General features: G+C 46.2%; 3 protein-coding genes across 4 annotated transcripts; 2 read left to right on the plus strand and 1 right to left on the minus strand.

Annotated features, from left to right (window-relative positions):
- The first annotated feature begins 3,745 nt into the window (after positions 1–3,745).
- On the plus strand, positions 3,746–14,491 carry PRDX1 (peroxiredoxin 1). The gene is made up of 6 exons (XM_029229666.1): positions 3,746–3,802; positions 5,603–5,719; positions 7,991–8,144; positions 8,663–8,785; positions 9,104–9,234; positions 14,137–14,491. The coding sequence occupies exons 2-6, from the start codon at positions 5,614–5,616 to the stop codon at positions 14,220–14,222; spliced, it is 600 nt and encodes a 199-aa protein (XP_029085499.1). The 5' UTR covers positions 3,746–3,802; positions 5,603–5,613; the 3' UTR covers positions 14,223–14,491.
- A 200-nt stretch (positions 14,492–14,691) lies between these two features.
- Positions 14,692–19,691, minus strand: MMACHC (metabolism of cobalamin associated C). Of its 2 annotated transcripts, none has more exons than XM_029229664.1 (4): positions 19,464–19,691; positions 17,488–17,682; positions 16,626–16,778; positions 14,692–16,021 (listed from the first exon to the last, which is right to left on the minus strand). In XM_029229664.1, exons 1-4 carry the CDS (start codon positions 19,542–19,544, stop codon positions 15,608–15,610), a joined length of 843 nt encoding a protein of 280 aa, XP_029085497.1. In that variant the 5' UTR covers positions 19,545–19,691; the 3' UTR covers positions 14,692–15,607. The 2 variants fall into 2 exon arrangements, with proteins under 2 accessions (XP_029085497.1, XP_029085498.1); XM_029229665.1 differs by lacking the exon at positions 19,464–19,691 and adding an exon at positions 19,183–19,378.
- On the plus strand, positions 19,576–23,244 carry CCDC163 (coiled-coil domain containing 163). The gene is made up of 7 exons (XM_029227013.1): positions 19,576–19,588; positions 20,758–20,834; positions 20,946–21,027; positions 21,191–21,377; positions 21,491–21,558; positions 21,839–21,906; positions 22,996–23,244. The coding sequence occupies exons 1-7, from the start codon at positions 19,576–19,578 to the stop codon at positions 23,107–23,109; spliced, it is 609 nt and encodes a 202-aa protein (XP_029082846.1). The 3' UTR covers positions 23,110–23,244.
- Positions 23,245–23,413: the final 169 nt, after the last annotated feature.

The following is a 23,413-nucleotide window of genomic DNA, read 5'->3' on the forward strand; positions in this document are numbered from 1 at the left end:
TAGAAGAACAATAAATATATAACTAAACCTCTGTGCTGCTGATTTTCAAATCTACATCTCCAACAGTGACCTCTGGATACATCTACCTGGATGTCTTGTGAGCATCTCAATGATGTTTTCCTCAAACCAAACTGATTATCTTCTCCTTTAAGAGAGGAGTCAGTAATAAGTTAGACTCTAGAGTTAGCCTAGCCAAACCAGGATAAGGCACAACTCCATTACAGTCTATGTAAAAAATTTTAAAAATATTTATTATTTTGGCTGCGCCAGGTCTTAGTTACGGCATGTGGGATCTTCGCTGTGGCATGCGGGATCTTTAGTTGTGGCATGCAGACTTCTTAGTTGCATAGTGCATGCAGGATCTAGTTCCCGGACCAGGGATTGAAACTGGGCCTCCTGCACTGGGAGCTCAGAGTCTTACCCAATGGACCACCAGGGAAGTCCCAGTCTATGTAAATGTGACACCTGCATAGTGTGAAACATGATGGCTCTGCTGCCTGGGATGGCATCTGGCTCCAAAACCTATTGAAGCCAAATCCGGCCTCTGTACCCCGACACCGAATTAAAGCTTGGAGACAGAATTTTGGTTGAAGTAGAAAAGAAGAGCTTTATTGCTTTGCCAGGCAAAGAAGACCACAGTGGGCTAATGCCCTCAAAACCTGTGTCCCAACTTGGAGAGGGTAGGGAGAAGTTTTATAGTAATGGCTCTGAGGGCATGATCAGCTTGTGGACATTCTTCTGATTGGTTGGTGGTGAGGTAAGTAGGAGTCAGCATCATCAACCTTCAAGTTCCACCTGGTCTGCAGTCTATGTGCCTGTGGGCAGCATACCATTGTTAAACTTCTCCCACCTGGAGGGGGTTTCAGTATCTGCAAAACTCAAAGACATTGTTATGTGTATCCTTTGAGGGGGAACCAGGACATTGCCCCAAGGCTGCATTATTGTTTCTCTTGATTGTTTGTTTCTCCCTTGTCTCCAATCCCCTCCCTTCCCTAATTAAAAACTGCTTGAATCTGCCCATTGGAACGCAGGGAAGGTCTTGGAGGCTGAATGAAGGCTATTTCCTGTAATCAAAGGAATGGGGGACACAGAGAGGCTTTGTGTCCAGAAGCCCCACAGGGCCCTGCTTGGTATCACTATTAGTTGTTACTTTAGATAATTAAATTCTTTGGGCATCAGGCATCTCATCTATAAAATAGGTAGTACTTGATAAATGTTCATCATTTTTTAAAAAAAATTATTTATTTATTTTTGGCTGCGTTGGGTCTTCATTGCTGCGTGTGGGGCTTTCTATAGTTGCAGTGAGCAGGGGCTACTCTTCGTTGTGGTGGGCAGGCTTCTCATTGCGGTGGCTTCTCTTGTTGCAGAGCCCAGGCTCTAGGCGAGCAGGCTCTAGACCACAGGCTCAGTAGTTGTGGCTCACGGACTTAGTTACTCCGTGGCATGTGGGATCTTCCCGGACCAGGGCTCGAACCCGTCTCCCCTGCATTGGCAGGTGGATTCTTAACCACTGCGCCACCAGGGAAGCCCTCATCACTATTTTTAACCTCAAAACTTCTCCTCCTCCAGTGTTTCCTACATCACTGGTTAGTGACATTACTCACATGGCACCAAGATATGAAACCAAGAAATCAGATTGAACTTCCTCTTTCATCTCACCCTAAATGCAATCAATCCAAAAGCCTGTGGAAATATTCTTTCTCTCCTTCTTCCCTTTCTGCTGCCAATGTCATTTTACAGTTCTGAGACTTCTCTAATCTGGACCATTGCAGTAGCCTCCCAGTTGGTCTCTTTGCCTGTTGTCTCCTAGTCATTACATCGATCACACAGCTGCTAGAATCATCTTCCTAAAATGTGGTTCAAGTAGCTTAACTCCACATCTCAAAAATCTGCAATACACTCCAAAATTAATGAAGCACGTCTCCTAGGCCAGTTAGTGTGCCAGGTTCTGGTACTACACATATAAATAAAACAGATAAAATCCTTCCCAGACTACTGGTGAACAAGGGAGGATAAAGGTCCTGTAGAAGGATAAAGTTCCCCTGCCCCCATTTCCAAAATCTTTACTGTTCCCTGAGGAAACAGATTCTATGATGACTTAATCAGACAAGTGTTCAACAGATTTCTTCTGGTCATAATTGTTCTGCTATTTTGTTTTTTTATATTCCCACGAGGATTGGATGTTAATATTTCCCTGGGCCAGGGTAACTCTTTTGGCTCTTAAATGAGACAAATAAGTTCAAGTGCCCAGCCCAGGGCCTGGCACATGGTAGATAAAATAAATGGTAATTTTCTTCTGGCTGCTGTAGGACTGTGCGTGGTTGGTTTAACCTGCTCACAGCAATAACCATCCACTATTAAGCTCTGAATGTCTGTATCCCCTGAGTCCTCAAGAAGAAGATGAATAATGGCCAAATAATTGTTCAGTCTTAGGCAGAGAACGAAAAAAAAAATCACTACTGTTGCATGGTAGGATGATAAATGCCAAAAAATTTTGAGATGCTCAGGCAGCATGACACAGCACTTCCCTATCTCTTATCCTGCTATAATGTCCAAGGGAGTTAGGAGGATAGTGGGGGTTGGAGGCAGAAAGGGGGACACAATACTATTTATTAAACACTCCTATTTTATATCAGGTGCTACATTGTGACGTGGGGACACAGAGATGGTTGTGACCCAAACCCTACCCTTCAGAAAGTCAGTCTAACACGGAGAGATAGACATATAAACAAGTAAAATAGCTTTAAAGTTTTCTTTTTGCTATACAGGCTACTGTTTGGGCAGAAAGGAGGGAATGGTCAATTCTGAGGATGAGTGAAAGAATTTCAGAGGAAGTAGTGCTTCAGCTGAGTCTTCAAACACGTTTTCTGTAGGTCAAATAGAGAAAGGGTTCCTCATGCTTGAACAAAAGGCTGAAGGCTTAAAACAGCTACACTCTGCTCTGGGTGTTATAATACAGGAACAAGGAAGAGTTACAGTAGTAACAATGGCTAACACTTCTAGTGTATAATAAGAACTAGGTACTGTGCTAAATAAACTACAGAGATGATTTCAACAAAGAATAGTATTCCCATTTTACAGACGAGAAAAGTAAGGTTAATGGATTAAGACTCCTTTATGAAGGCCACACATAAAATAACCACGAAGAGTTTTAACTCAGGAATACAGAGCCCCAGTTTTTATGAGCCACAAGTCAGAGGGGTGAGTGAGTGAGTGACAAGATCAGATTTCAGAAAGATTTCCTCCAGCCACCGTGGAATGGATGGGATGGGAACTCATGGATAGCAGATAGAAAGCAGCAACCCTGTTAATCAGAACAATAAAAGGGAGGCTCTCTAAGCAATGAGGGTTACTGAGGATCAGCTCTACAGCAGAGGCTGCGGGAATCGGTGTAAGGGGGTAATATTTGAGAAATATTTTAAGAGATAGTTCTCAGGGGTTGGTTATACGTGGTCTTCCGTGGGCAGCAGCTAGAACCCTTACTCTGGTTCAGGCTTTAAAGGCAAGGCGGACGCGTTCGGGTTTGGAAGTGATCAAAAGAACGCCTCAAACCTCGGCGACGCGGGGTGGGGGGTTGGTAGTCCGCTAGGCCGCCCCCAGCGAGAGAAATCGCTGAGTCATACTGGCGGGGCGCGTTGGGTCGGGGCGGTGCTCGGGCCAGATCCCCCCCCTTCCCTCTCCCCCGTCCGCACCCCTGGCCCGCCCTGACTCTCGCGAGAACCCTACAGGCTATAAAGGCCAGCGCCCGGCGCATGCTTTGCGTGTGTGCTTCCTGACTGTTCTTTGTGGCTTGTGAGGAGTGGTGAGTATATGGGCAGCGTGGCCTCTGCGTACCGCTAGGCCCCATGCGCCCCGCTCGTCGCCCTTTACTCCTCCTCCTCCCCCTCCCCCTCCCCGGGGCCTGCCCAGCTCAACTGGGGTTCTTTGACGGAGAAGGTGGCCGGGCGAGGTGGCCCTCACGTTGGACCCCCTTGTGGGTGCGGGGACGTGGTTGAAACTCGAGGCTAAAGGCGGCTTGAGTATTCTCTTCCCCCGGCAACCAAAGCAGAGGGCGCTGATTGGCTTGGCGTGGCTTGGTGGTGATGGGGTCTCCTGCGGGTGTGTGTGTGTGTGTGGGAAGCTTCTAGAGTGGATCTGCAAACTGATTAGAAACTGAGAATACTCGTCCGTCCGTCGTGTATTAGGGGGAAAGGCTGTTCTCGGTCCTTAGCTGTGACTAGCAGTGGAGCTTCAGATACTAAGATTCCGTTCTCCGTCTTTAGTTCTCTGCAGAATGGGTTTGTGGTGATCCTAAATGCCCTCTGTGAAGACTGCGCACTCTTCTGCTGGTGCTTTCTTAAGTGCTAGGGTGGGGGTGATGATGGGAGTGGCAGAAAGGGTACCTGAAGTGAGTTTTTGGGGAGTGGCTTTCTCCACAGAAGTTCAAGGGGAGATTTCCTGAAGGGAACACACCGACCAGAAGTCCAGAAGCTTCCCATCCCCCACCACTGGTTGTGCTTTAGTGGTCGTGGGGGCCCCCTGGAAAATCAGGTTTGGACAAGAAACCCATTTATGTTAGGGTCACATCCTGTGTTTGGTTGCCAAGTTGCTTTGTGCCTTGCTGGTTTTTTGGTTTGCTATGAAAAGGTGTTAAGCGGTAAAAAGTTTGTGGCAATCGATGCTTACAACGTTTCTTCTTGTTGTGGTATTATGAAGCAAGAACTTGGGGACTGGAAAAGTTAGTTTCTTGGCACTTTTAAACTGATGGCTTACTGGGTTAAATCTTAACTTCTTATTTTGGTCTTGACCTGGGTGAATCCAGTGTAACATTACTCTTTGGCAATAAATTGACTCTTGTTCTACTTATCACTGCCCCAGGATCTTGGCCCCGAGGTAAGAAACCTATTTTTGAAAGGACTTCTGGGCCTTAAACACAACACCTAGAATTTTGAAATAGAGCCGATGCCATAAATCTTGGTCTTACGTCTTGAAAAACTTGGATTGGCTTTAGGGTGTGTGCTGTCTTGGGCAGATCTACCTGGAGAAAGGTCAAAGGGTGCTTACCACGTTCTGAAGGCAGATGGAGGTGCAGTCCAGGGAAAAGGCAGCATGGCAGCTTCTGGGAGGCAGGTGCTCAGTGTTTATGGCATTGTGCATTTGGGTCCAGGTTTGAGAGTTTCCACCTCTTTCTATCTCTGCATGTGTGTAATGAAAGTACAGAAGAAAATGTAGTTGTACGAATGATGGTTCAGGAACAGTAAGAGTTTACTCCAATTGATAAAAAAATTTCCATTTTAAAATGAAAACATAACATTGTAAATCAACTGTACTCCAATAAAAGGTAAAAAAATAAAAACAAAAATAAACTTCAGGGGCTTCCCTGGTGGCGCAGTGGTTGAGAGTCCGCCTGCTGATGTGGGGGACGCGGGTTTGTGCCCCGGTCCGGGGGGATCCCACATGCCGCGAAGCGGCTGGGCCCGTGAGCCATGGCCGCTGAGCCTGCACGTCCGGAGCCTGTGCTCCGCAATGGGAGAGGCCACAACAGTGAGAGGCCTGGCGTACCGCAAAAAAAAAAAAAAAAAAGGGGGCTTGTTTCTAATTGACTTCCTCTTACCTTTTCCAGCTGATCGCAATATGTCTTCAGGAAATGCCAAAATTGGGCACCATGCCCCCCAGTTCAAAGCAACTGCTGTAATGCCAGATGGTCAGTTCAAAGATATCAGCCTATCTGACTACAAAGGTAAGAGTAGTTAGGTTCATTAATGTGGAATTATGTTACAGTCTAGGGATGGCTTGTTCATTTTCTGTATCTCTTGTCATATTTGATTGTAAAATGATTTTTATATCTCCTGTGTCTTTAGGGTAAGAGGCTTTGTCTTCCTATTGAATTGAAGTGGTGATTATCATCAGTGAACACAGGGTAGATATCCTAAGTCCAAACTGCTTCTGGAGAAAGCACAAGCTTCATTATGTCTGGACATAAATCTTTATTATTTTCCCAGTATTGCTCCTCAGTTATATTATTGGAGATAGTCTCATTATCGTGTTATAAAAGGCCTTCAACAATTTAAAGTCTCAGAGCTAAAGTCTTCGGAGCTGTGAGACTGTATGTTCAGTTCAGTTTAAGAAATATGTGTGTCATGATTGCTGTATTAGGCAGAGGGCTTAGGCACATTCCCTTGACTGTTTTGCCCCCAGAGAAAAATTGGTGTCACAATTAGAATAACTCTCCTTTCTGTTAAATAGTTTCAAGTAGACACCTAGCAAGTTCTAATGAGGTTCTTTTTATTTTGCAGTCATGGAGCAGCAGGGTCTTCTGGGACAATTGAAAATAGAAATTCCTTAGAATGCAAACCTGAGACTCAGGTGTCAAGTATACCTTTCTTGATGGTGTAGCAGTCGGTTCCTAGAGGCAGCTTTTGGGTAGAACCTGTGACTAGGTTTCTTAACAAATTACACATATTGGTTGGAATGAGAGCAGATAAGTGGGGCCCTATGGAGAGAAGCTCCTCCTGGCAAACAAGGTAAGTAGCACTATAGGGAGGTGACTCTGGCCCAAGGGCAAAGGCATGAGGTTTAGGAAGAGCTATTGTGTTCCCTCCAGGGCTTGACCTGCTGTAGCTTGTTAGGCAAAGCCCCTGAGGAAGGTTGTTTCGGTGAGTGTGTTTATAGTGATTTTGGCTTTCAAAGTGAATGTCAAAAGGATCTGCTTGTTTTTGACTTTCAAACATTGTTGCTATCTGGAAATAAGTGAATATTTGGAATTGCTCCAAATAGCTCAGCCCATTAGGTATGGTGAGAAGCTGCCCTCAGGTTGAAGATCTAGAATACTTCAATTGGTAATCAGAATGAGTTTCATAAAATTGCAACTAGAAATTCTGTTACCTACCAGGAAAATTTTTGGAACTTTTGCCTTATAAATTTTTTCTTTGCTTGTCCTGTCAGGCTTGTTTGAAACATATCTGTGGTTATTCAGGTGATCACTTAAACCTTAGCCATCAGAGACTTCCCTGGTGGTCCAGTGGTTAAGAGTCCCCCTTCCAGTGCAGGGGACGTGGGTTCAATCCCCAGTCGGGGAACTAAGATCCCACATGCCGCGGGCATGCTGTGGGGCAACTTAAGCCCGTGCGCCAGAACTACAGAGCCTGCACACTACAACTAGAGTGAAGCTCGTGCACACTGCAGGGAAGATCCCTAGTGCCGCAGGAAGACCCAATGCAGCCTAAATAAATGAATAAATAAACAAATCTTACCCATCACATTACTGTGGTTCCTTGTGGTAGAATTGCAGAGGTTCTGACTTTCTCTTGTTGGTTTTATTGCCTTGCAGCAGAAAATGCAGCAATTCAGCTCTTTCTGGGCACTGATTATATAAGCATTGGCATTAGATTGCCCAGTAGATAATTGCGTCTTTGCTTTTTTTCTTCACTGGAGAACTTGGTGTTTGTGCTAATTTTAACTATCCAGAGATCAAAATTAGATGGAACAGAGTTTATCTGTAGTTGGCAGCTAACATGGAGGCAGGAAAATAAATCATGGAAACGAAGAACTTTTTCTTGTGGGAGAGGTTCTGACAGTAGCTGCAAGGAATCTTCTCTGTTGAGCATCTTGGCATTTTAACAAATGTGTCTGCCATCAACTTGAAAAGGCTGCTTTTTTCCATAGGAGAATGTCTTCAGGTTTACATTCTCTATAAGGCAAGGAAGTCTGTTTCTTTTTTTTTTTTAATACATTTATTTACTTATGGCTGCATTGGGTTTTCGTTGCTGCACACGGGCTTTGTTGCAGAGAGTGGGGGCTTCTCTTGTTGCCGAGCACGGGCTCTAGGCGTGCGGGCTTGAGTAGTTGTGGCACACGGGCTTCGTTGCTCTGCGGCATGTGGGATCTTCCCAGACCAGGGCTCAAACCCGTGTCCCCTGCATTGGCAGCTGGAATTTTAACTACTGCGCCACCAGGGAAGTCCCAGGAAGTCTATTTCAAAGGCTAACTTGGGCTTTTTTTTTCCCCCCAGGAAAATATGTTGTGTTCTTCTTTTACCCTCTTGACTTCACCTTTGTGTGCCCCACGGAGATCATTGCTTTCAGTGATAAGGCAGAAGAATTTAAGAAACTCAACTGCCAAGTGATTGGTGCTTCTGTGGATTCTCACTTTTGTCACCTGGCATGGTAAACCTCTTGATCCATTTGGCATGGAGATTTTTTGTTTTTCTTTTTTTTAAATTATTACTTTTTTTTTTTTTTTGACCGCACTGTGTGGCATGTGGGATCTTAATTCCCTGACCAGGGATGGAACCTGTGCCCCCTGCAGTGGAAGCGTGGAGTCTTAACCACTGTACCGCCAGTGAAGTCCAGGCATATGGACTTTTAAGTTAAGCAGCAACTGGTACTGGGAGGCTTTGGCAATAGACTTTCTCAAGTATTGATTTCTGGCTCATAGAAGGAGAACAAATGCTCTGACTTGTTCTTACTACCTGGCAGCAGAGGAAAAGCAGCTTGGATTACAGCTGAGTGTACCCTGGTGACCTTAACTGTCCTCAGCGGGTTATTTTACTGCTGGAAAAAGTTTGAAGTTTTCTGGGGAGTAAGATTAGGAATGTTGGACAGGAGAAGGAATAGTTATAGTTAATGCTTTTGCTACACAAGAGTTTGAATGAATGTGATTGTATGTGTGCTTTTTGCTGTAGGATCAACACACCCAAGAAGCAAGGAGGACTGGGACCCATGAACATTCCCTTGATATCAGACCCCAAGCACACCATTGCTCAGGACTATGGGGTCTTAAAGGCTGATGAAGGCATCTCATTCAGGTATATACCTGCTGGGGGGCTGACAGTCATCAGGAGAATTATCTGATTGGCTGAGGATCTTTTATTTGAAAGGTAGGGCCCTGATCTGTGGAGTCTTTTCTCTCATTTCATTTTTTTTCCTGTTGTATTGAGAAATAATTGATAGACATCACTGTGTAAGTTCAAGGTGTGTGGCATGATTTCATTCTTTTATGCTGGGCCTAAGGGGAAGGCCAGTGCAAGTGTGGGAGACCAGCCTATTTCCATTTCTTCTCTATTCTAAGAAAGCAATTTCTAAAACTGTACTGTCTCTCTCAAACCTTTAATACTTTTTTCCAGGGGCCTTTTTATTATTGATGATAAAGGTATCCTTCGACAGATCACCATAAATGACCTTCCTGTTGGGCGTTCTGTGGATGAGACACTGAGACTAGTTCAGGCCTTCCAGTTTACTGACAAACATGGGGAAGGTAAGTCAGTCTGCCTGGTGACAGGACAGCGGAGTGGGAAAGATGGGAGGAACAAAGTCTACCAGATAAAAGGGTGATTATGTCTCTTCAAGAAGTTGCCATCTCTGGATTATAGTGGGTTGTGGGGGTGGGGCAATGGAAAAGCCTGGGGAGGAGAATATAAAGGCTTCTTGTTCCAACTGCGTATTCCCAGCTTCTGCCCTGATCATTTAGTATCGCTCACTGCTGCAGATTCAACTTATTAAAAGAGTATAGGAGGATCCCATAGGTGTGTTAAGGGCGAAACAAAAGGCTGGGAATCACACCTAGACAGGAACCATGCTGCTCTTGACAAGTGTTTACTGGGGGGAGAGCTTAATCTCTGTAGACCATATTTGTTTCATTGGGGTAATGTCCAACCAGTTTTGGAAAGTGAAATGAAAATAGGACTAAGATAACTTATCCAAAGACAGTAGGTAGAAACAGTTAATATGTTTTTATCTTTTAAAAATCCATTCTGTTGGTGCAGTGTGGTTGTATTTGTAAGACTGATAATCAACAAATACCAAACTATATATATGCTCAATATAAAAATTTTTCTAAGGGAGGAGGGGTTAGGGCCGAAGGGTTTGAGATGAAATACCAAGGTTCTGCGTTAGAAGTTTCAGGATGAAAGACAATGTTTTTGTGAGTCTGAACATGACCGAGTAGATTCAATTTACGGTTTTATCTAGCATTTGCTAGAGTGCAGGTCTTTCTTACTGCTCTAGCCCTTCTCCCCTTATATATTCTCTCATTGCAGTGTTTTGATAAAGTCCTGAACTACTTGCTCCCAGCCTTTGAGTTTATAAGGCTGTAGCTTTTGACAGCTCCCCACCTCTGCCCAGTGTAGTTGTTGCTTGGAATGAGATAGCCTTATCCCAACTGGGTTGAGTTTTAAGAACTCAGCTCCTCCATCTGCTGCAGGTGCTGGGTATGTAGGGGGAGGGGATCTTGAACCCCACCCCCACCCCAGCTTAATATGATTGAGGGTAAGATGGTTGGGATCAAGTGCTACTGATATCAAGTGCGCAGGTGGACTTGGACAAATTTCTTGTCTTAGTACATCTCATTTTCTTTCTCTAGAAAATAAGTAGTTCTGACTAGCTCTCTAAGGCTCATTTCAGCTCTGATCTTGCGAGTTAAAGGAGGTGGAAGTTAAGAGTCTGGATTAGTGGTGTTTGTTTGGGGGACCCAGAAGTGCTAGTGTGACTAGAGTGGAAGGCTAATAGGTAATGGGAATCAGAAGGCACCATTTGCAGAAGCTCGTGTGGGCTTTACTCTGGATTAAAGGAGTAGACAGCTGCTGAGACTGCCCCCTGGTGGAGAATGAAGTTCAGTACAAAGACGGAAGGCTCTGTGGAGTGGCCAAGTCAGCCCTTTACTGGACTTTGCTAGACCTTGCATAGACTCTTGAACCCAAGCTTTCATGACTGTGAAGCTTGCTTCTTCACACTCTATTGTTCTCTGCTGCTTCCCATCCCATTAGAACAGGCACAGCTTTCTGTGCGCAGCCTTTTATGGCTTATAGTATGATAGTTCCCAGTTGAGAGCATGTAAATACCAACCAGGCAGTCTATATGACGTGCTGTCATGTGTTGTTTATTTGACAAATAACCCCGCATTCCTATTTTTAAAATTGAGATATAATTGGCATATAACATTATATTATTTTCAGGTGTACAACATAATGACCTTATGTTTGTATATCCTATGTTCCTATTTTTACCTAAAAATTTTTTTTGATCTTGAATTTTACACTTTTTTGCGGGGAAGGGGTCTTCAAGTGAACTACATTACATTTTAGCAGAGAGAAGGGTGGAACTGACAAATACCATAGAGAAATTTTTTACTGAAAAAATCCTATGTTCCTATTTTTAAGGACAAATAAACCAGTATTTAAACACAGCATATATTCATAGTTAATGGTGGAACTGGGATCCAAATTCAAAGCCCTCCTTTTCTTAGGTAATTTCAAATGCTGAAAAAGTCATTGTTTAGGGCCTTCTGTGTTGGCGAGAGTTGTGGTACTTCAGCTGCACTTGAAAGCTGGTAAATGTGGGACTCAGCCAGTTCTTCTGGGCTCCATATTGATTCTGAAAAACCAGCACTGTTGGGTATGAGTGAAACATCCAAGTGTGGATCTTTCTGTCCTGTCATTAATTATTGGTACAGTCTTAAGTGCCAAGAGGCTTTAGTGCCAAGGAGACTAAATTGTCAAGGTCCTTCTTTCTGGTTCATTATTCCTCCTATCTTTGTATCATTTGTATTCCTGGACAGAAGAATCTTTGGTTTCCCTGCTGGCAAACTACGGGGTGGCTCTGGGTCTGGTCTCTGTTTTTATGTTGTTTTTTATTCTTGGAAGCTTGTTTATGCTTAGGACCTGTGTTCTAACCCTTTGGTGCCACTAAAGCTAATGCCTGTAACAATCAAATGGAGATTTTGTAAAGCAGCTGGGTTTGCCATTTAGTGCTTGTTCCATCCATATACCTTGTTCCCAGACTGCTGTTTGCAGTGTCTGACATCTGAGGCTGTGACATCCTTGGACTGAAAGGGGCTTCCCCTCTCTCACCTGAGCAAGTGAGATTTTTGCTGCTCCATTACTGGACTTTGCTGACTACATGCTTCCTAGAAGACTAAACAGCAAATAGAGTAGAAAATCAGAGATTGGTTTCTTTGCCTCACTTTCCTTAGGTTTGCCCAAGGAGCATTGCTAACTTAGGATCGTTGGAAAGGTTGAAAGGTTCTTTTCTGCATAAAGTGTGCGAAAGATTCAAACTTGGACCTTTTGCTTACCAAGGTATAGCAGGCAGTTACTTAGTGAAACAAGCAGGACCTTCTGTGGAGGTCCTGCCCCTTATTTCAGGCATTCTTGTTTGGCAGAGTTAAGGAACACTGAGAAGGAAAACTGCTTGCTGCTTTCAGATCTCTGAAGGGCTGCTAGAGGGAAGAAGCAGCTTAGTGTTAGGGTTTACACAGTCATAGCTTTGTCATTTTTTAGCTTATATTTTTCTTGGGTATGGGGGCAAGTCACTACGGTAATCAGTTTTTATTGTGGTTACATATAATTTACCTTTTTTTTTTTTTTTGCGTTACGCGGGCCTCTCACTGTTGTGGCCTCTCCCGTTGTGGAGCGCAGGCTCAGCGGCCATGGCTCACGGGCCCAGCCGCTCTGCGGCATGTGGGATCTTCCTGGACCGGGGCACGAACCCGTGTCCCCTGCATCGGCAGGCGGACTCTCAACCTCTGCGCCACCAGGGAAGCCCCTAATTTACCTTTTTAAGTGCATAATTCAGTGGCATTAATTACATTCACAGTGTTGTACATCTATCACCACTGTTTCTCTTTTTCATCATCCCAAACAGGCAGTAGTAACCATGAAGCAATAACTTACCATTCCCCTTTCCCTCCAGCCTTTGGTAACTTCTACTTTCTGTGTCTATGAATTTGCCTATTCTAGGTGTTTCATGTGAGTGAAGTCATATAGTATTTATCCATTTGTGTTTGGATTCTTTCACCTAGCATAATGTTTTCAAGGTTTATCCAGGCTGTAGTATATATCAGAACATTATTATTTTTAAAGGCTGAATAATATTCCGATACACACACACACACACACACACACACACACACACACACAGAGTTATGTCTATCTGTTAACAGGTTGTTTCCACCTTTTGGCTATTGTGAATAATATTGCTAAAATATTGGTGAACTGGTGTCTGAATCCTTGTTTCCAGTTACTTTGGGGCTATATATAGGAGTAGAATTGCTGGGTCACATGGTAATTCTATGTTTAGATTCTTGAGGAAGTGCCAAACTGTTTTCCACAGCACATGCACCATTTTACATTCCCACCAGCAATACCAAGGGCTCTTTACATCCTTCCCAACATTTACTTTCCTTTTTTTTTTTTTTTAAACTATAGCCATCCTAGGGGATGTGAAGTGGTATCTCATTGTAGTTTTGACTAGTGATGGCATATTTTCATATGTTTATTTGACCATTTGTATATCTTTGGAGATATGTCTTTTTTCAAGTCCTTTGCCCATTTTTGAATTGGGTTGTCTGTTGAGCTGTGGGAGTTCTGGATTTCAATTTTGGCTATTAATCCCTTATCAGATATGATTTATAAATATTTTTTCCCATTCTGTGGGTTGTCTTCACTCACTTCATAATGTCCTTTAATCTACAAAAGTCCTTAATGTCAATCAAGTCCAATTTACCTTATGTTTTTTTTACTGTTGTTTGTGTTTTCAGTATCATGTCTAAGAATACATTTCCAAATCTAAGGTCATGAAGTTTGACCACCCTGTGTTTTCTTCAAAGAGTTTATGGTTTTAGCTCATATATAGGCTGTTGATCCATTTGCGAGTAAACTTTTTGTGTATGGTATGAATAGATGTCCAATTTCATTGTTTTACATGTGGAAATCCAGCTGTTCCAGCACCATCTGTTGAAGAGCATTTAAGCTTATTTCTCAAAAGGTGCATTTTTGAAGCATACATAAAATTACTGAGAACAAATGAATACCCACTTATCTACTACCTACTGTTAACAAAATCGTAATATTTTGCTGTACATGCTTTAGACAGATTATTTTTAGAACAAAGTATAAAGTTGAAGCTGTTACTTAATTTCTTTAAATTTCAGTTACTCTGAACAAATTAGGTATCATAGTAATTAGGGCTCTGGTGAGGATTAAATTACATATTTATAGCTTTGAACTAAAAGGCTGAATGATCTCAGACTGCAGGGTAGGCTTCCTGGTGCCTGAATGTTGCCTCTTTAGGGCTCACATTTGGTTTTGAGGCATCCACTTGTCCTTGGGAGGGTGGAGCTCACCACTGATCAGGTTATTAATTAGTATCCTTTCTTTTGCAGTGTGCCCAGCTGGCTGGAAGCCTGGCAGTGATACCATCAAGCCTGATGTCCAGAAGAGCAAAGAATATTTCTCTAAGCAGAAGTGAGCACTGGGCCATTTTAGGGCCAGGCTGCAGTAGGTGGCCATGAGAACAAAACCTCTTTTGTACTATTGTCATGCTTAAAACACAAGACCTTGCACTCAGCCCAGATGTGGTGTGGGACAGGACAGGCCTTTCCTGCAGGGGCTGGGGAGGCCAGCCTTTCTTCCTCTGGGGGGAATGGCCTGAGCTGTATTATGGGGCAGGCAAACTGATTGTATAGTAGTAGGTTATCGCTTTTGGTCCTTTGTAGTTTTATTAAACTTGAGCTGAGACCTTGTTGATTCTTCATTTTAGGGGGACATTAGCCTTTGAGTGTAAGAGGAATTTACTTTTTGCTTTCCCTCTTTAGGGGAAAATGAGGTGTGAGAGTGTCTCAGAATCAGGAAATTATATTGAGGGGAAATGCAAGTACATACAGAGGATGGACCTCGAAGCAAGGTGTTTCATTTCACCATATCTGGAGAAGAGCAAGGCCTCCTACTACAGTACTGGCCAAGGCACTGCAATTTTTGCTATAGGCTGGGTTGCAGGTTAAGAGCCCAATGAGATTACTGACATTTACTTTTACACTACTGGGAGGGCTGTATGAAAACCTGAAGCTTGGCCTCTTCTGATAAATGCCTGGTACTGGTTCTGTAAAAAGATCAGAGAGGCTTCAGTACCTTTGGAACTAAAAGGGGGAGGGGGAGACAAACACAGCACTGGTGTTCATAGGGTAGGTTTCTGTGTCAAAAGCACAGTGCTGAGCACCTCTTGGCTTCCCTGGGGTTTCTATCCTTGATTTAAGGGTAGTTCTTATCCTCATATCATTGTCCTGAGGGAGGGTTGTCAGTGGGGCAAAGGTGGATTCCTCCTGGGCTCTTGAGGCTAGGGCAGATTCAGGACTGAGAATCCTTCTGTATATCATGTGGTGCCCTTCTAGACACCTTCCAGACACGGCTACCCCAGCCTACCTAGCCCTCCAGTATTCAGACAAGCAAGAGCTATGAGCGGCAGTATAGGATTCCTGGGGCCTTTAATAATAAATAGCTTATTATATGCCAGGTACTATTTTGTATTTATTCAGTCTCCATAAGAACCCTCTGAGGCAGGTACCGTTATTTAGGGGATAGTTGCTTCTTAAGCCCTGTAACAAATAGCATCTTGAAGCACTGCTGAGAAATGGTAATAACAGGTAATAACCCCATATTCCAAGGCAGGTGGCAAGTCTGGATCTGCTTTGGTCTTTTGACCAAACTTCTTTAAGACTTGTTATCTTCATTTAAGATCTCTACTATAATTCTTTATCAAAAATGATCATCTTGTACCCAATAAAATCTTGTCTAGCCAAATAAGTCCCAGCAGGTGCAACTGTCATAAATGAGGATCCCACAGGGGAGGGGAGGGTATCAAGGGCCAGAGGATGCAGGTGGTGAGACCCTGGGGCTGAGCCAGCCTCTGCTGGGACTCTGAGGCTTCTTGGGGATGAATGTGGTGAAATGAAGCTCTTGGGATGTAGGGCTAGGCTCCTCTGAGGTCTGGGCCAAGCCCAATAAGGCCAAGCGTTGGGCAGGCGGAGTGGAAAAGTAGGCCTTCTGCTCTTCTGAGTAGCGCTCCTGAGGTGGCACAGCATCCCGGTAAGTCCAGTCACGCCAATGGAAGTTGAAGCGTTCAAGCAGGGTGATCCGGTCAGCTCTTGCAGGTACACAGTCGAGGGGCTTTGTGGGTGGCAGGTCTGGCACCTCTATTCCTCGCAGCAGCACGGCCCCTCGGATGGCAAACCAGCCCCCGAATCTGGGATGTATGCACACACCTGATATGTGCTGGGGAGTGGGTAAAAAAGAAAACAGTCATGGAGGTCGTCTTGGCACCAAATCCAGCTACCAGCAATGCAAGCTAGGTTTGTTCACTTATTCTCATTTCTTACTCTGAGTCTACACGTGAGCCTCGGTCAGTCCTTGACTGGACTCCTCTAATCTCTCCTGGACAACTTTTTTCATGAAGTCACTGACCACAAGGAAAGGTTCCTTGAGCTGAACTTCAGCTTCCCAGTCTCACCACTCTAATCACAGCTCTGCCCCCTCCATTCTATCACAAAGACTAAGAACAGACTAGTTCTCTGACTGATGTGTCTCTAGGAACCAGACCTCTGACCATGGTGCACATTTGTCCTGGATTGTACCCATCAATTCCTTTACCCAGGGGAGGTGGAAGAATGACATCTGAAATCTTTTTTTTTCTTTTGGCTGTGCCTTGCGGTTTGCGGGATTCTCAGTTCCCCAACCAGGTAATGAACCCGGGCCATGACAGTGAAACCCCGGAATCCTAAACACTAGGCCTCCAGGGAACTCCTGGGACTTGAAATCTTGAGGGATTTTCCTTTCCTTTCCATTTTCAGCCCCTATTCATTCATATTTGCCCTCTGACCTGGGTTCCCCAGGGGTCAGACTCCACATCCTGTCGTTGGTAGTAATAAGCTGCCCCTGCCACATGGGCTGCTGTCTGGGCCAGAATCTTGGGGCGCCGGTTTGGGTGTACCTCGTAGTCAGCGATGATTTCTACTTGCATCTCTGGGAGGCTCTGTGATAGCAAGATGGAAGCTTTTAGCACAAGAGGAATCATGACCATGTCCAACAGAGCCTTAAGTTGTGTTAACACGGCCCTGTCCTCAGAAGTCATGTTTAAAGGGGAAACATGATCTTAAACTTGGGAGTGGGGCTGGGGGCTCCAGCGTGAAGAAAACAATATTGTGTCTAGGAGGGCCCATGTTTGAAGGGAAATACAGTCTTGTTCAGAAACCTTTATGAGGGGTGACTTGGCTCTGCCCTCCGGAGGCCCAATGTGGAGGAAGACATGGCCCAGCTTTGGGGAGACCCAGTGTATGTGTACGTGTGTATATACATGTAAAGTGTCTAGTGGGGGAGTATTCTGTCCTCAAAAGACCCCAAAGATAGCATAAAGCTTCCAGGTCTAGGGCAAAGAAAGGTGAGAGATGCGTGGGGAATGTTGGGCTTATTCCCATTTCACTTGGAGGCCAAGGGAATTCTGATCATAGAGTTGTACATCAGTGAAGGGTGAGTGAGACTGGTTTCAGACCTGGGGGGCTGCTAGAGGAGGTGGCCAAACCTGGGGTGAGAAGGCAGAATGGGGAGAGATCATATTGTCAAGGCTGGCTTTAGGATACCCTTCTGCCCGGGAAGTGGCTCCTAGCCCTAAGCAGGTCTAGTCGAGGAGCTGGAAGCAGGTGCAGGTTTTGAAGCTGGGGAAGGCTACAGCCAGCCTTGCTCACCTCTCTAACACGGCCCAGGTGGTAGGCCACACACTGGTCCACAGGGTCAGTCAGTGGCTGGAGGTGGCAGCTCTGCAGGAAGGGCTTGAGGGCCCGGTCAAACATGGCAGGTGTGCTGAGTACCAGGAAGGCCAGGGTAGGTCCTGGCAGGGGCAGGTGGAAGGCTGGAGGCAGAAGTGCATTGTACCATGCCACCTGGAATAGAGAAAATTCAGGCCACACGAGGGCCAACTTAGGCCTTAGCCAGGCCCATACCTTAGCTTTGCATTCAAGGCTTCATGCATCTTGCCCAGCCTCCATCTTATTCAATCAATGAAACTCTACTGATGTATGATGTGTGTTTATGGGGACGCAACTGAATCTGACAGGGAGTTACAATAGAGAAGCAAAGAATTCATAAAAAACTAAGGACAAAAAAAATTTGATTATATTGTGATTAGTGCAATAACAGGGCCAGTGAAGGCCCTCTGAAATTAGAAAAGGCTTGGAAGCTGAGTCTTGAAGGCTAGGAAGGAAACTTACAGGCTGACGTGTAGAGGGAGAATCTGGTATGTGTTTTAAGCAGGTCCCAGCATAAACAAAGGTAAAAAGTGCAAGGCATAGTTGGAGAATAGCAAATTGTCTAGTTTGACAGAAGTGAAGCATCTGTAGAGGGGAGCAGAGGGAGAGAAGGCTGGAGAGATCAGTAGGAGTAAGACTGACTGGCTTTGAATACTGCCAATTTGAGGAATATGGGTCTAATTTGGTGACAATGAGGGCTAGCCATTGAAGATTTAAGGAGTAAACTGACATGATCAGTTTTAGATCAGTCTGGCTGCAGTGTGGAGGATGGAATGGAGGCAAAGTGACAGGAAGGAGGTTACTGCAGAAATTCAAATGAGAAATAGTGGCCTGGACCAGGAGCATAGATGGGTTGAATGGAAGGAAATGGATCTGGGATAGGAGACAGATTGTTGCTAAAGGTCTCTGGCTGATTGTATGTGGAGCTAGGGAGGTGAGAGAAGGAGGAGCTCAGGATGATTGGCAGGGCTGTATATGGCACTGTTCAATACCATAGCTCCCCCTATCCAGGCCTACCTGATTGCACCAGCTAGGCATCTCCACTCTCCCTCATACCTGCCATCCACCACTACTACCTCAACACCTTTATTCAAGCTCTTCCTGATATTTGGGATGTATATAACCTTCCAATCTATCTTTTCATATATAGTTCAACTCCATTTTTTCCAGGTAAGCCTCTCTGAGGCTAGATCCAACCTACTTCCTCTATAATCCTCTCCCAGCACTGCTGTGTGCCACTCAGTGGAAGGGGTGGAAGTGGGCTGCCTCTTAAGCATCAGGCAAAAGGCTCAAGCTGAGTTGACTTAGCTTTGTTTCCAAGCACAGGGTTCAGTGCAGGGGACACTGGATATAGGGAAGTGGACCTATGTGAACAAGGGTAGGTGGTGATGCCAGACTTCTGTGTCAGGCAAGTGTATAGTTTATATACCCAGCCCAGCACTGGTGACTGGCAACATCATGAATGTAACCTTTTATTGGTAGATGGAACAACCCAGCCAACTGTTTGCTTGTTCAACACCATGAATGCCCTTCGCTAATCAGATGACCAAAATTCTAGCCATGCAAACATTCCAGGCCTTGCCCTCCTCCCAACTCCTTCGGGAAGCTTCCAAAATGACTCTGGCCCCACAGTACCTTTCTTCCTGTAAATTACGTAGGTGACAAAGCCACAGGGTTACTGGATCATATGGTGTCTCCTATTCATCAATCCGGCATTGTATGAGGGTAAAAGGACAAACCTGCAACAGTTCTCTACCCGTTTAAACCAAGCGCCCGTTGAGACCCTGTCCCGATACGTCAAACGAACACGGGGCCAGAAGAGCTCGGGAAAGTTCAGAGGACTCCAGGGCCTCACGCCGGTGGCACCGAAGCCAACCATACACTTCGCCCTAGCACCACGGTAGGGATAAACCAACCTGGAAGGGGTAAACCTCGAAGCCGAAAGGGCACAACGTGTCCTCAATCTTCTGTTTCAGCTCTGCAACTTGCGGCTCCATAGCGCACGCTACACGCTGAGCCTGCTGGGGAATGGAGTCTCAAGGTAACTCGGGACGTTAAGCTTTGAGGCAGCTTGGACTCCATTTCCCAAGAACTACTGGGATCGGCAGCGGGACTTCGTTGGCTCTGCGCGATGCATCCTGGGACACGTAGTTCATTCGGTCCTTAGAGACAGCCACTACAGAAGCCGAAAGACTCAGTTTCCCGGCAAGCTTCACGGTGGGGCTGTGACTGCGCGTGTTGCTTCTAGGGAAACGTAGTTCGGTAGCCTGCATCGCCAGCTGTCTCCAGTAGAGGTGAACTCAGTTTCCCAAGTGGCACCGCGGAGGCCAGTGCGAAGTCGGGCTTTCCCGGCCGACCGTAAGGTTTGAACCGGGCGGCGGCAGTAGTCGCTGGCACAGGTTCGGTGTGATGGCGCAAGTGTCGTGCGTCTGGAGAGGTCTCGACCAAGATTCGGTACCTTTTAACTCCCACCTGATATCTGCGTATCAGGGCATCCCGCTTTTCCACCAGTTCCCCAAGGACGTTGCTCCCCTGACTAGTCCCAGAGGCGCAGTTTTGGTCTGATACTGCATCCTTACCTCTATTATTGCATCCCCCACTCACCTCTTTAGATCTGACGTTGTGGTCTTTCCTGGGCTGTGCCTTGGGTGCCCACAGTTGGGAGAGCAAGGGCACAAGATGCCAGGGAGCCAGAGCTCTGCCGCAGGCTATGAGTAGGAGCCTGAGATGGTCTGAGCAGCTCGGTGCGCTTCTCAATGCTACTGACGGAAATGTGGCCAGGATTAAGGTGAGGGGGCGCCTGAGTTCCCCGCCTTCTGGTTTAGGGGATGTGGGTTAAGGGACTGCAAGACAGAACTCATTGGCCTGTGCATTTGTTTTTTTTGTAGCAAAGGCTGTATCCCCTTGGAGTCTCCACCACGGGTATTGTTCCTTTTTCTACCTATCCCTCAGCCTTTTCTCTTTCCAGAATCTGCCTTTTTCCAGTGCCTATGCCGTCCACTAGTCCTTGCAAATTCCAGCTTTTTATTTTCCTGAACAAACATTTCGCCCCCCCCCCCCCAATAGGCTTTGCACTCGTCCCTTCCTTATTCCCTCAGCAGGAGACCTGACTGGGACCTGGATTTCCCCTCATTACTTGCCTCCCCAGTCAGGAGTCCAAGCTCAACAGCCTTGGGCTCTAGAGACTCCCATTGTCCCAGAGAGACTAAGTTGGGCTGAGGCCTGTAGTGCATCTTCTCTGGGATGAATTTACTATTCTTCGATCCCAGCTTCGATCCCAGGCTCAGGTGAGGCATGGACTCCTAGGTGAGTATGTTTGGGGTTTGCGTGAGATGAGGATACCAGGGGTTGGCGGAGCCCCTTGCACAATAACTCGTGTGGTTTTTCTGCCTGGGTAGGTGACTGAGGCACTAAGGCAAGCTGTGCAGGGCCTGCTGGAAGAGCGAGAGCAGCAGAAGTACCAGATCTCTGCCCTAGAAGGTATCTGATCAGTTCTTTTCTTCATATACACAGTCTCATATGTGTGAACACATTTTGGTGCACTCCTGTTGTGTGTGTGCTTGTGTCTTGATTTGCAAGTGGAGTCTCTAGGCTCATGTGTGAAGTTCTTAGAGGGGCTGATCCCCAACTTGTCCCACTACAGCATCACTAAGGTTGCTGCAGGGGGGCCCAGAGCAAAGGGTCCTTCTCCTGGAGCAACGCCTGGAGGGGCTGAGAAGGGAACTGCAGGGCCTTCGAAACCAGGTACAGGAACAGGCGCGAGCCCAAATACAAACAGGACCACAAAAGTGCAGTGCTACCAGTGGCCTTCACCAAGAGCTGCAGAATGAGTAAGTGATGGGCAAAACTTCACCTTCTTCAGGCCTCTGAACTCCTGGTACTCTGGTAGCCTCCTCTGGGCTTGTTAATTGGCTTTAGAATGACACTGCTGTCATTCCTGCAGGCTGCAACTGCTGTGGGAGGAGTCAGAGATTCTTCGGGAGGAATTGAAGTTGCTGCAGGACCAGCTGAGTGAGTAAAAGATTGGGGGTGGGTGTGAAGTCACCTGTTCCCTTTTCTGGAAAGCCTTCTTGCTTTCCTAATAAATGACCATAGCTCTGACTGCTTGAGCTTCCTAGAAATCTGGCCAAATATTTTGTCTTACCTCTCATGGTGTGAGTCTAGTCTCCCCAGTCAGCTTGGAAACTTCTCAGCAGCTGGACCAGAATGCTTCTGTCCTAGTTTTCAGTGCCAGAGAAGGGGAAGGAAGGAAGTTGGAGAACATCCCCCTTACATTTTCTCTCATCCACAGGCCAGCACCAGGAGCTGCTGCTGAAACAGATGACTGAGGGGCGGCAAGCTCAGGCCCACAGCTGGAAGGTAGGACCAGGATCGGACCTATCTGTTCACATCTCCCTTTGGAGGCCCCGTCCTTTCTCTGTCTATCCTGTTTTGCTGGCGGGCCAGGATACCCTCTCCTATCCCTATCTCTTTCCTTCTCTTCCCTCTGCTGACTCCACCTGCCTCCAAAGCTCTTCTTCCCAAGCCCTCTGCTCCAGGCCATGAGAAACTATCTTTGTCCACATGAGGGTTCCAAGTGTGCTGAAGAGGCTAATTGTGGGGAGGGGGAGTTGCTTCTGGAGAGGGAGAGGTTTGGTCCTACCTGGGCCCATGGTCTGGCTGATGTTGGATCAGCTGGAAAGTGGCCAGGAGGGCAAAAGTCACACCCTGGAGGCTGCCAGGACAGAGGTCCAGGATGCCTGGTGGGAGCACGACCCCCTCAGGTCAGGGAGTATGGTTGCTTGTGGTAGTGGAAGGGATTTGTCTCACAGAGACCAGGCACTAGGGACCAAAGTTCAGCTAGCTATCTTAAATTTGAAATGGGCTGGTAGGGGTGGTATGGTAGGGGTTGCAGCATACGGGCAGTACCGGGCATTCTTTACTTGACACAGAGTCACCGAGGTATTTCTATATATTTGGAGGATAAAGGGGGAGGGGACTGGAGTCCTAGCCTCAGGAAGGAGGACAGTTCTGTGCTGGGAGGGCCCCCTTGACCCACCATCACCATCTCTGCCTCTGATTCTTTCCCCTTTGCAGGACTTCCGTTCACGTCCTCCAGTCTAAGCTGCCCCTGGCTGCCACCTTCGCCATGTCTCTTTCTTCATCTAGCTCTGAAGTCAGTCTTCCAGACAGTAACAGTAGTTGGGAACTTTTAAGGTAGCTAGGTGGGGGTAAGGCATGCATCTTGGGGAAGCTGAATCTGAATGGTGCCTGGATGCCAGCTGCCTAATTGTTTGACATTGGGTAGAATGGAGTCTCTGCTTCTTTCTTGTGAATCCATCAACCTCCGTTGCTCCTTATCCCGAGTCAGGCCTTTATGTCCTTCCCCATCAGGGCCCACAGCTTAGGTCTGTATGTATCACAGTGCTTGCTGATGATTTGTTCTCTCTTCCCTTTCTTTCCTCTTAGATCTCCAGAGGCATACCCTTTCTAACCTGCAGCCCAGCAGCTTTCAGCTCCAGGCCCAGAGCCCTATACTTTAAGGGCCCCAAGATGCTCCTGAGTGACTGTAAGGACTTGTAAGAGCAGTAGGATGATGTCTTCTTTGCTCACCTTCTCCTCCAAGGTCCTGTTTCTGGGTCCCCTTCCCCTCCCCTCTTGATCTAGCTGGTGTTTGCCCTCCCTACTGAGGTTTGTCACTGCCTGTCCAGCCTTACCCACAAGCAATAAAATGGTTTAATCCTGCCTGATGTGTTTTCTGTGAATCAGCACCCACATGGGATAGACTCAGCTGTACCTGTGACTTGACTGCTTCCTGTCACCTCTCTCTCTGAAATCCAAGTTTGTAGACATTTATAACTGTATCTTCTGAGTGCAAGCCCTGTGC

This window comes from Monodon monoceros, unplaced genomic scaffold (assembly GCF_005190385.1).
Source record: "Monodon monoceros isolate NGI ecotype Baffin Bay Population unplaced genomic scaffold, NGI_Narwhal_1 Super_Scaffold_18, whole genome shotgun sequence".
Classification (NCBI taxonomy): Eukaryota; Metazoa; Chordata; class Mammalia; order Artiodactyla; family Monodontidae; genus Monodon; species Monodon monoceros.

Coding starts and splice junctions, on each gene's coding strand:
- CCDC163 (XM_029227013.1), top strand. Junction 20,835..20,945: donor AGCTTCGATCCCAGGCTCAG/GTGAGGCATGGA, acceptor CTGCCTGGGTAG/GTGACTGAGGCACTAAGGCA. Junction 21,028..21,190: donor CCAGATCTCTGCCCTAGAAG/GTATCTGATCAG, acceptor GTCCCACTACAG/CATCACTAAGGTTGCTGCAG.
- PRDX1 (XM_029229666.1), top strand. CDS start 5,614: ATGTCTTCAGGAAATGCCAAAATTGGGCACCATGCCCCCCAGTTCAAA. Junction 8,786..9,103: donor GATGAAGGCATCTCATTCAG/GTATATACCTGC, acceptor ACTTTTTTCCAG/GGGCCTTTTTATTATTGATG. Junction 9,235..14,136: donor TACTGACAAACATGGGGAAG/GTAAGTCAGTCT, acceptor TTTCTTTTGCAG/TGTGCCCAGCTGGCTGGAAG.
- MMACHC (XM_029229664.1), bottom strand. CDS start 19,544: ATGGAGCCGCAAGTTGCAGAGCTGAAACAGAAGATTGAGGACACGTTG. Junction 16,779..17,487: donor ACCTGGGCCGTGTTAGAGAG/GTGAGCAAGGCT, acceptor TTGCTATCACAG/AGCCTCCCAGAGATGCAAGT. Junction 16,022..16,625: donor CTGACCCCTGGGGAACCCAG/GTCAGAGGGCAA, acceptor CCCACTCCCCAG/CACATATCAGGTGTGTGCAT.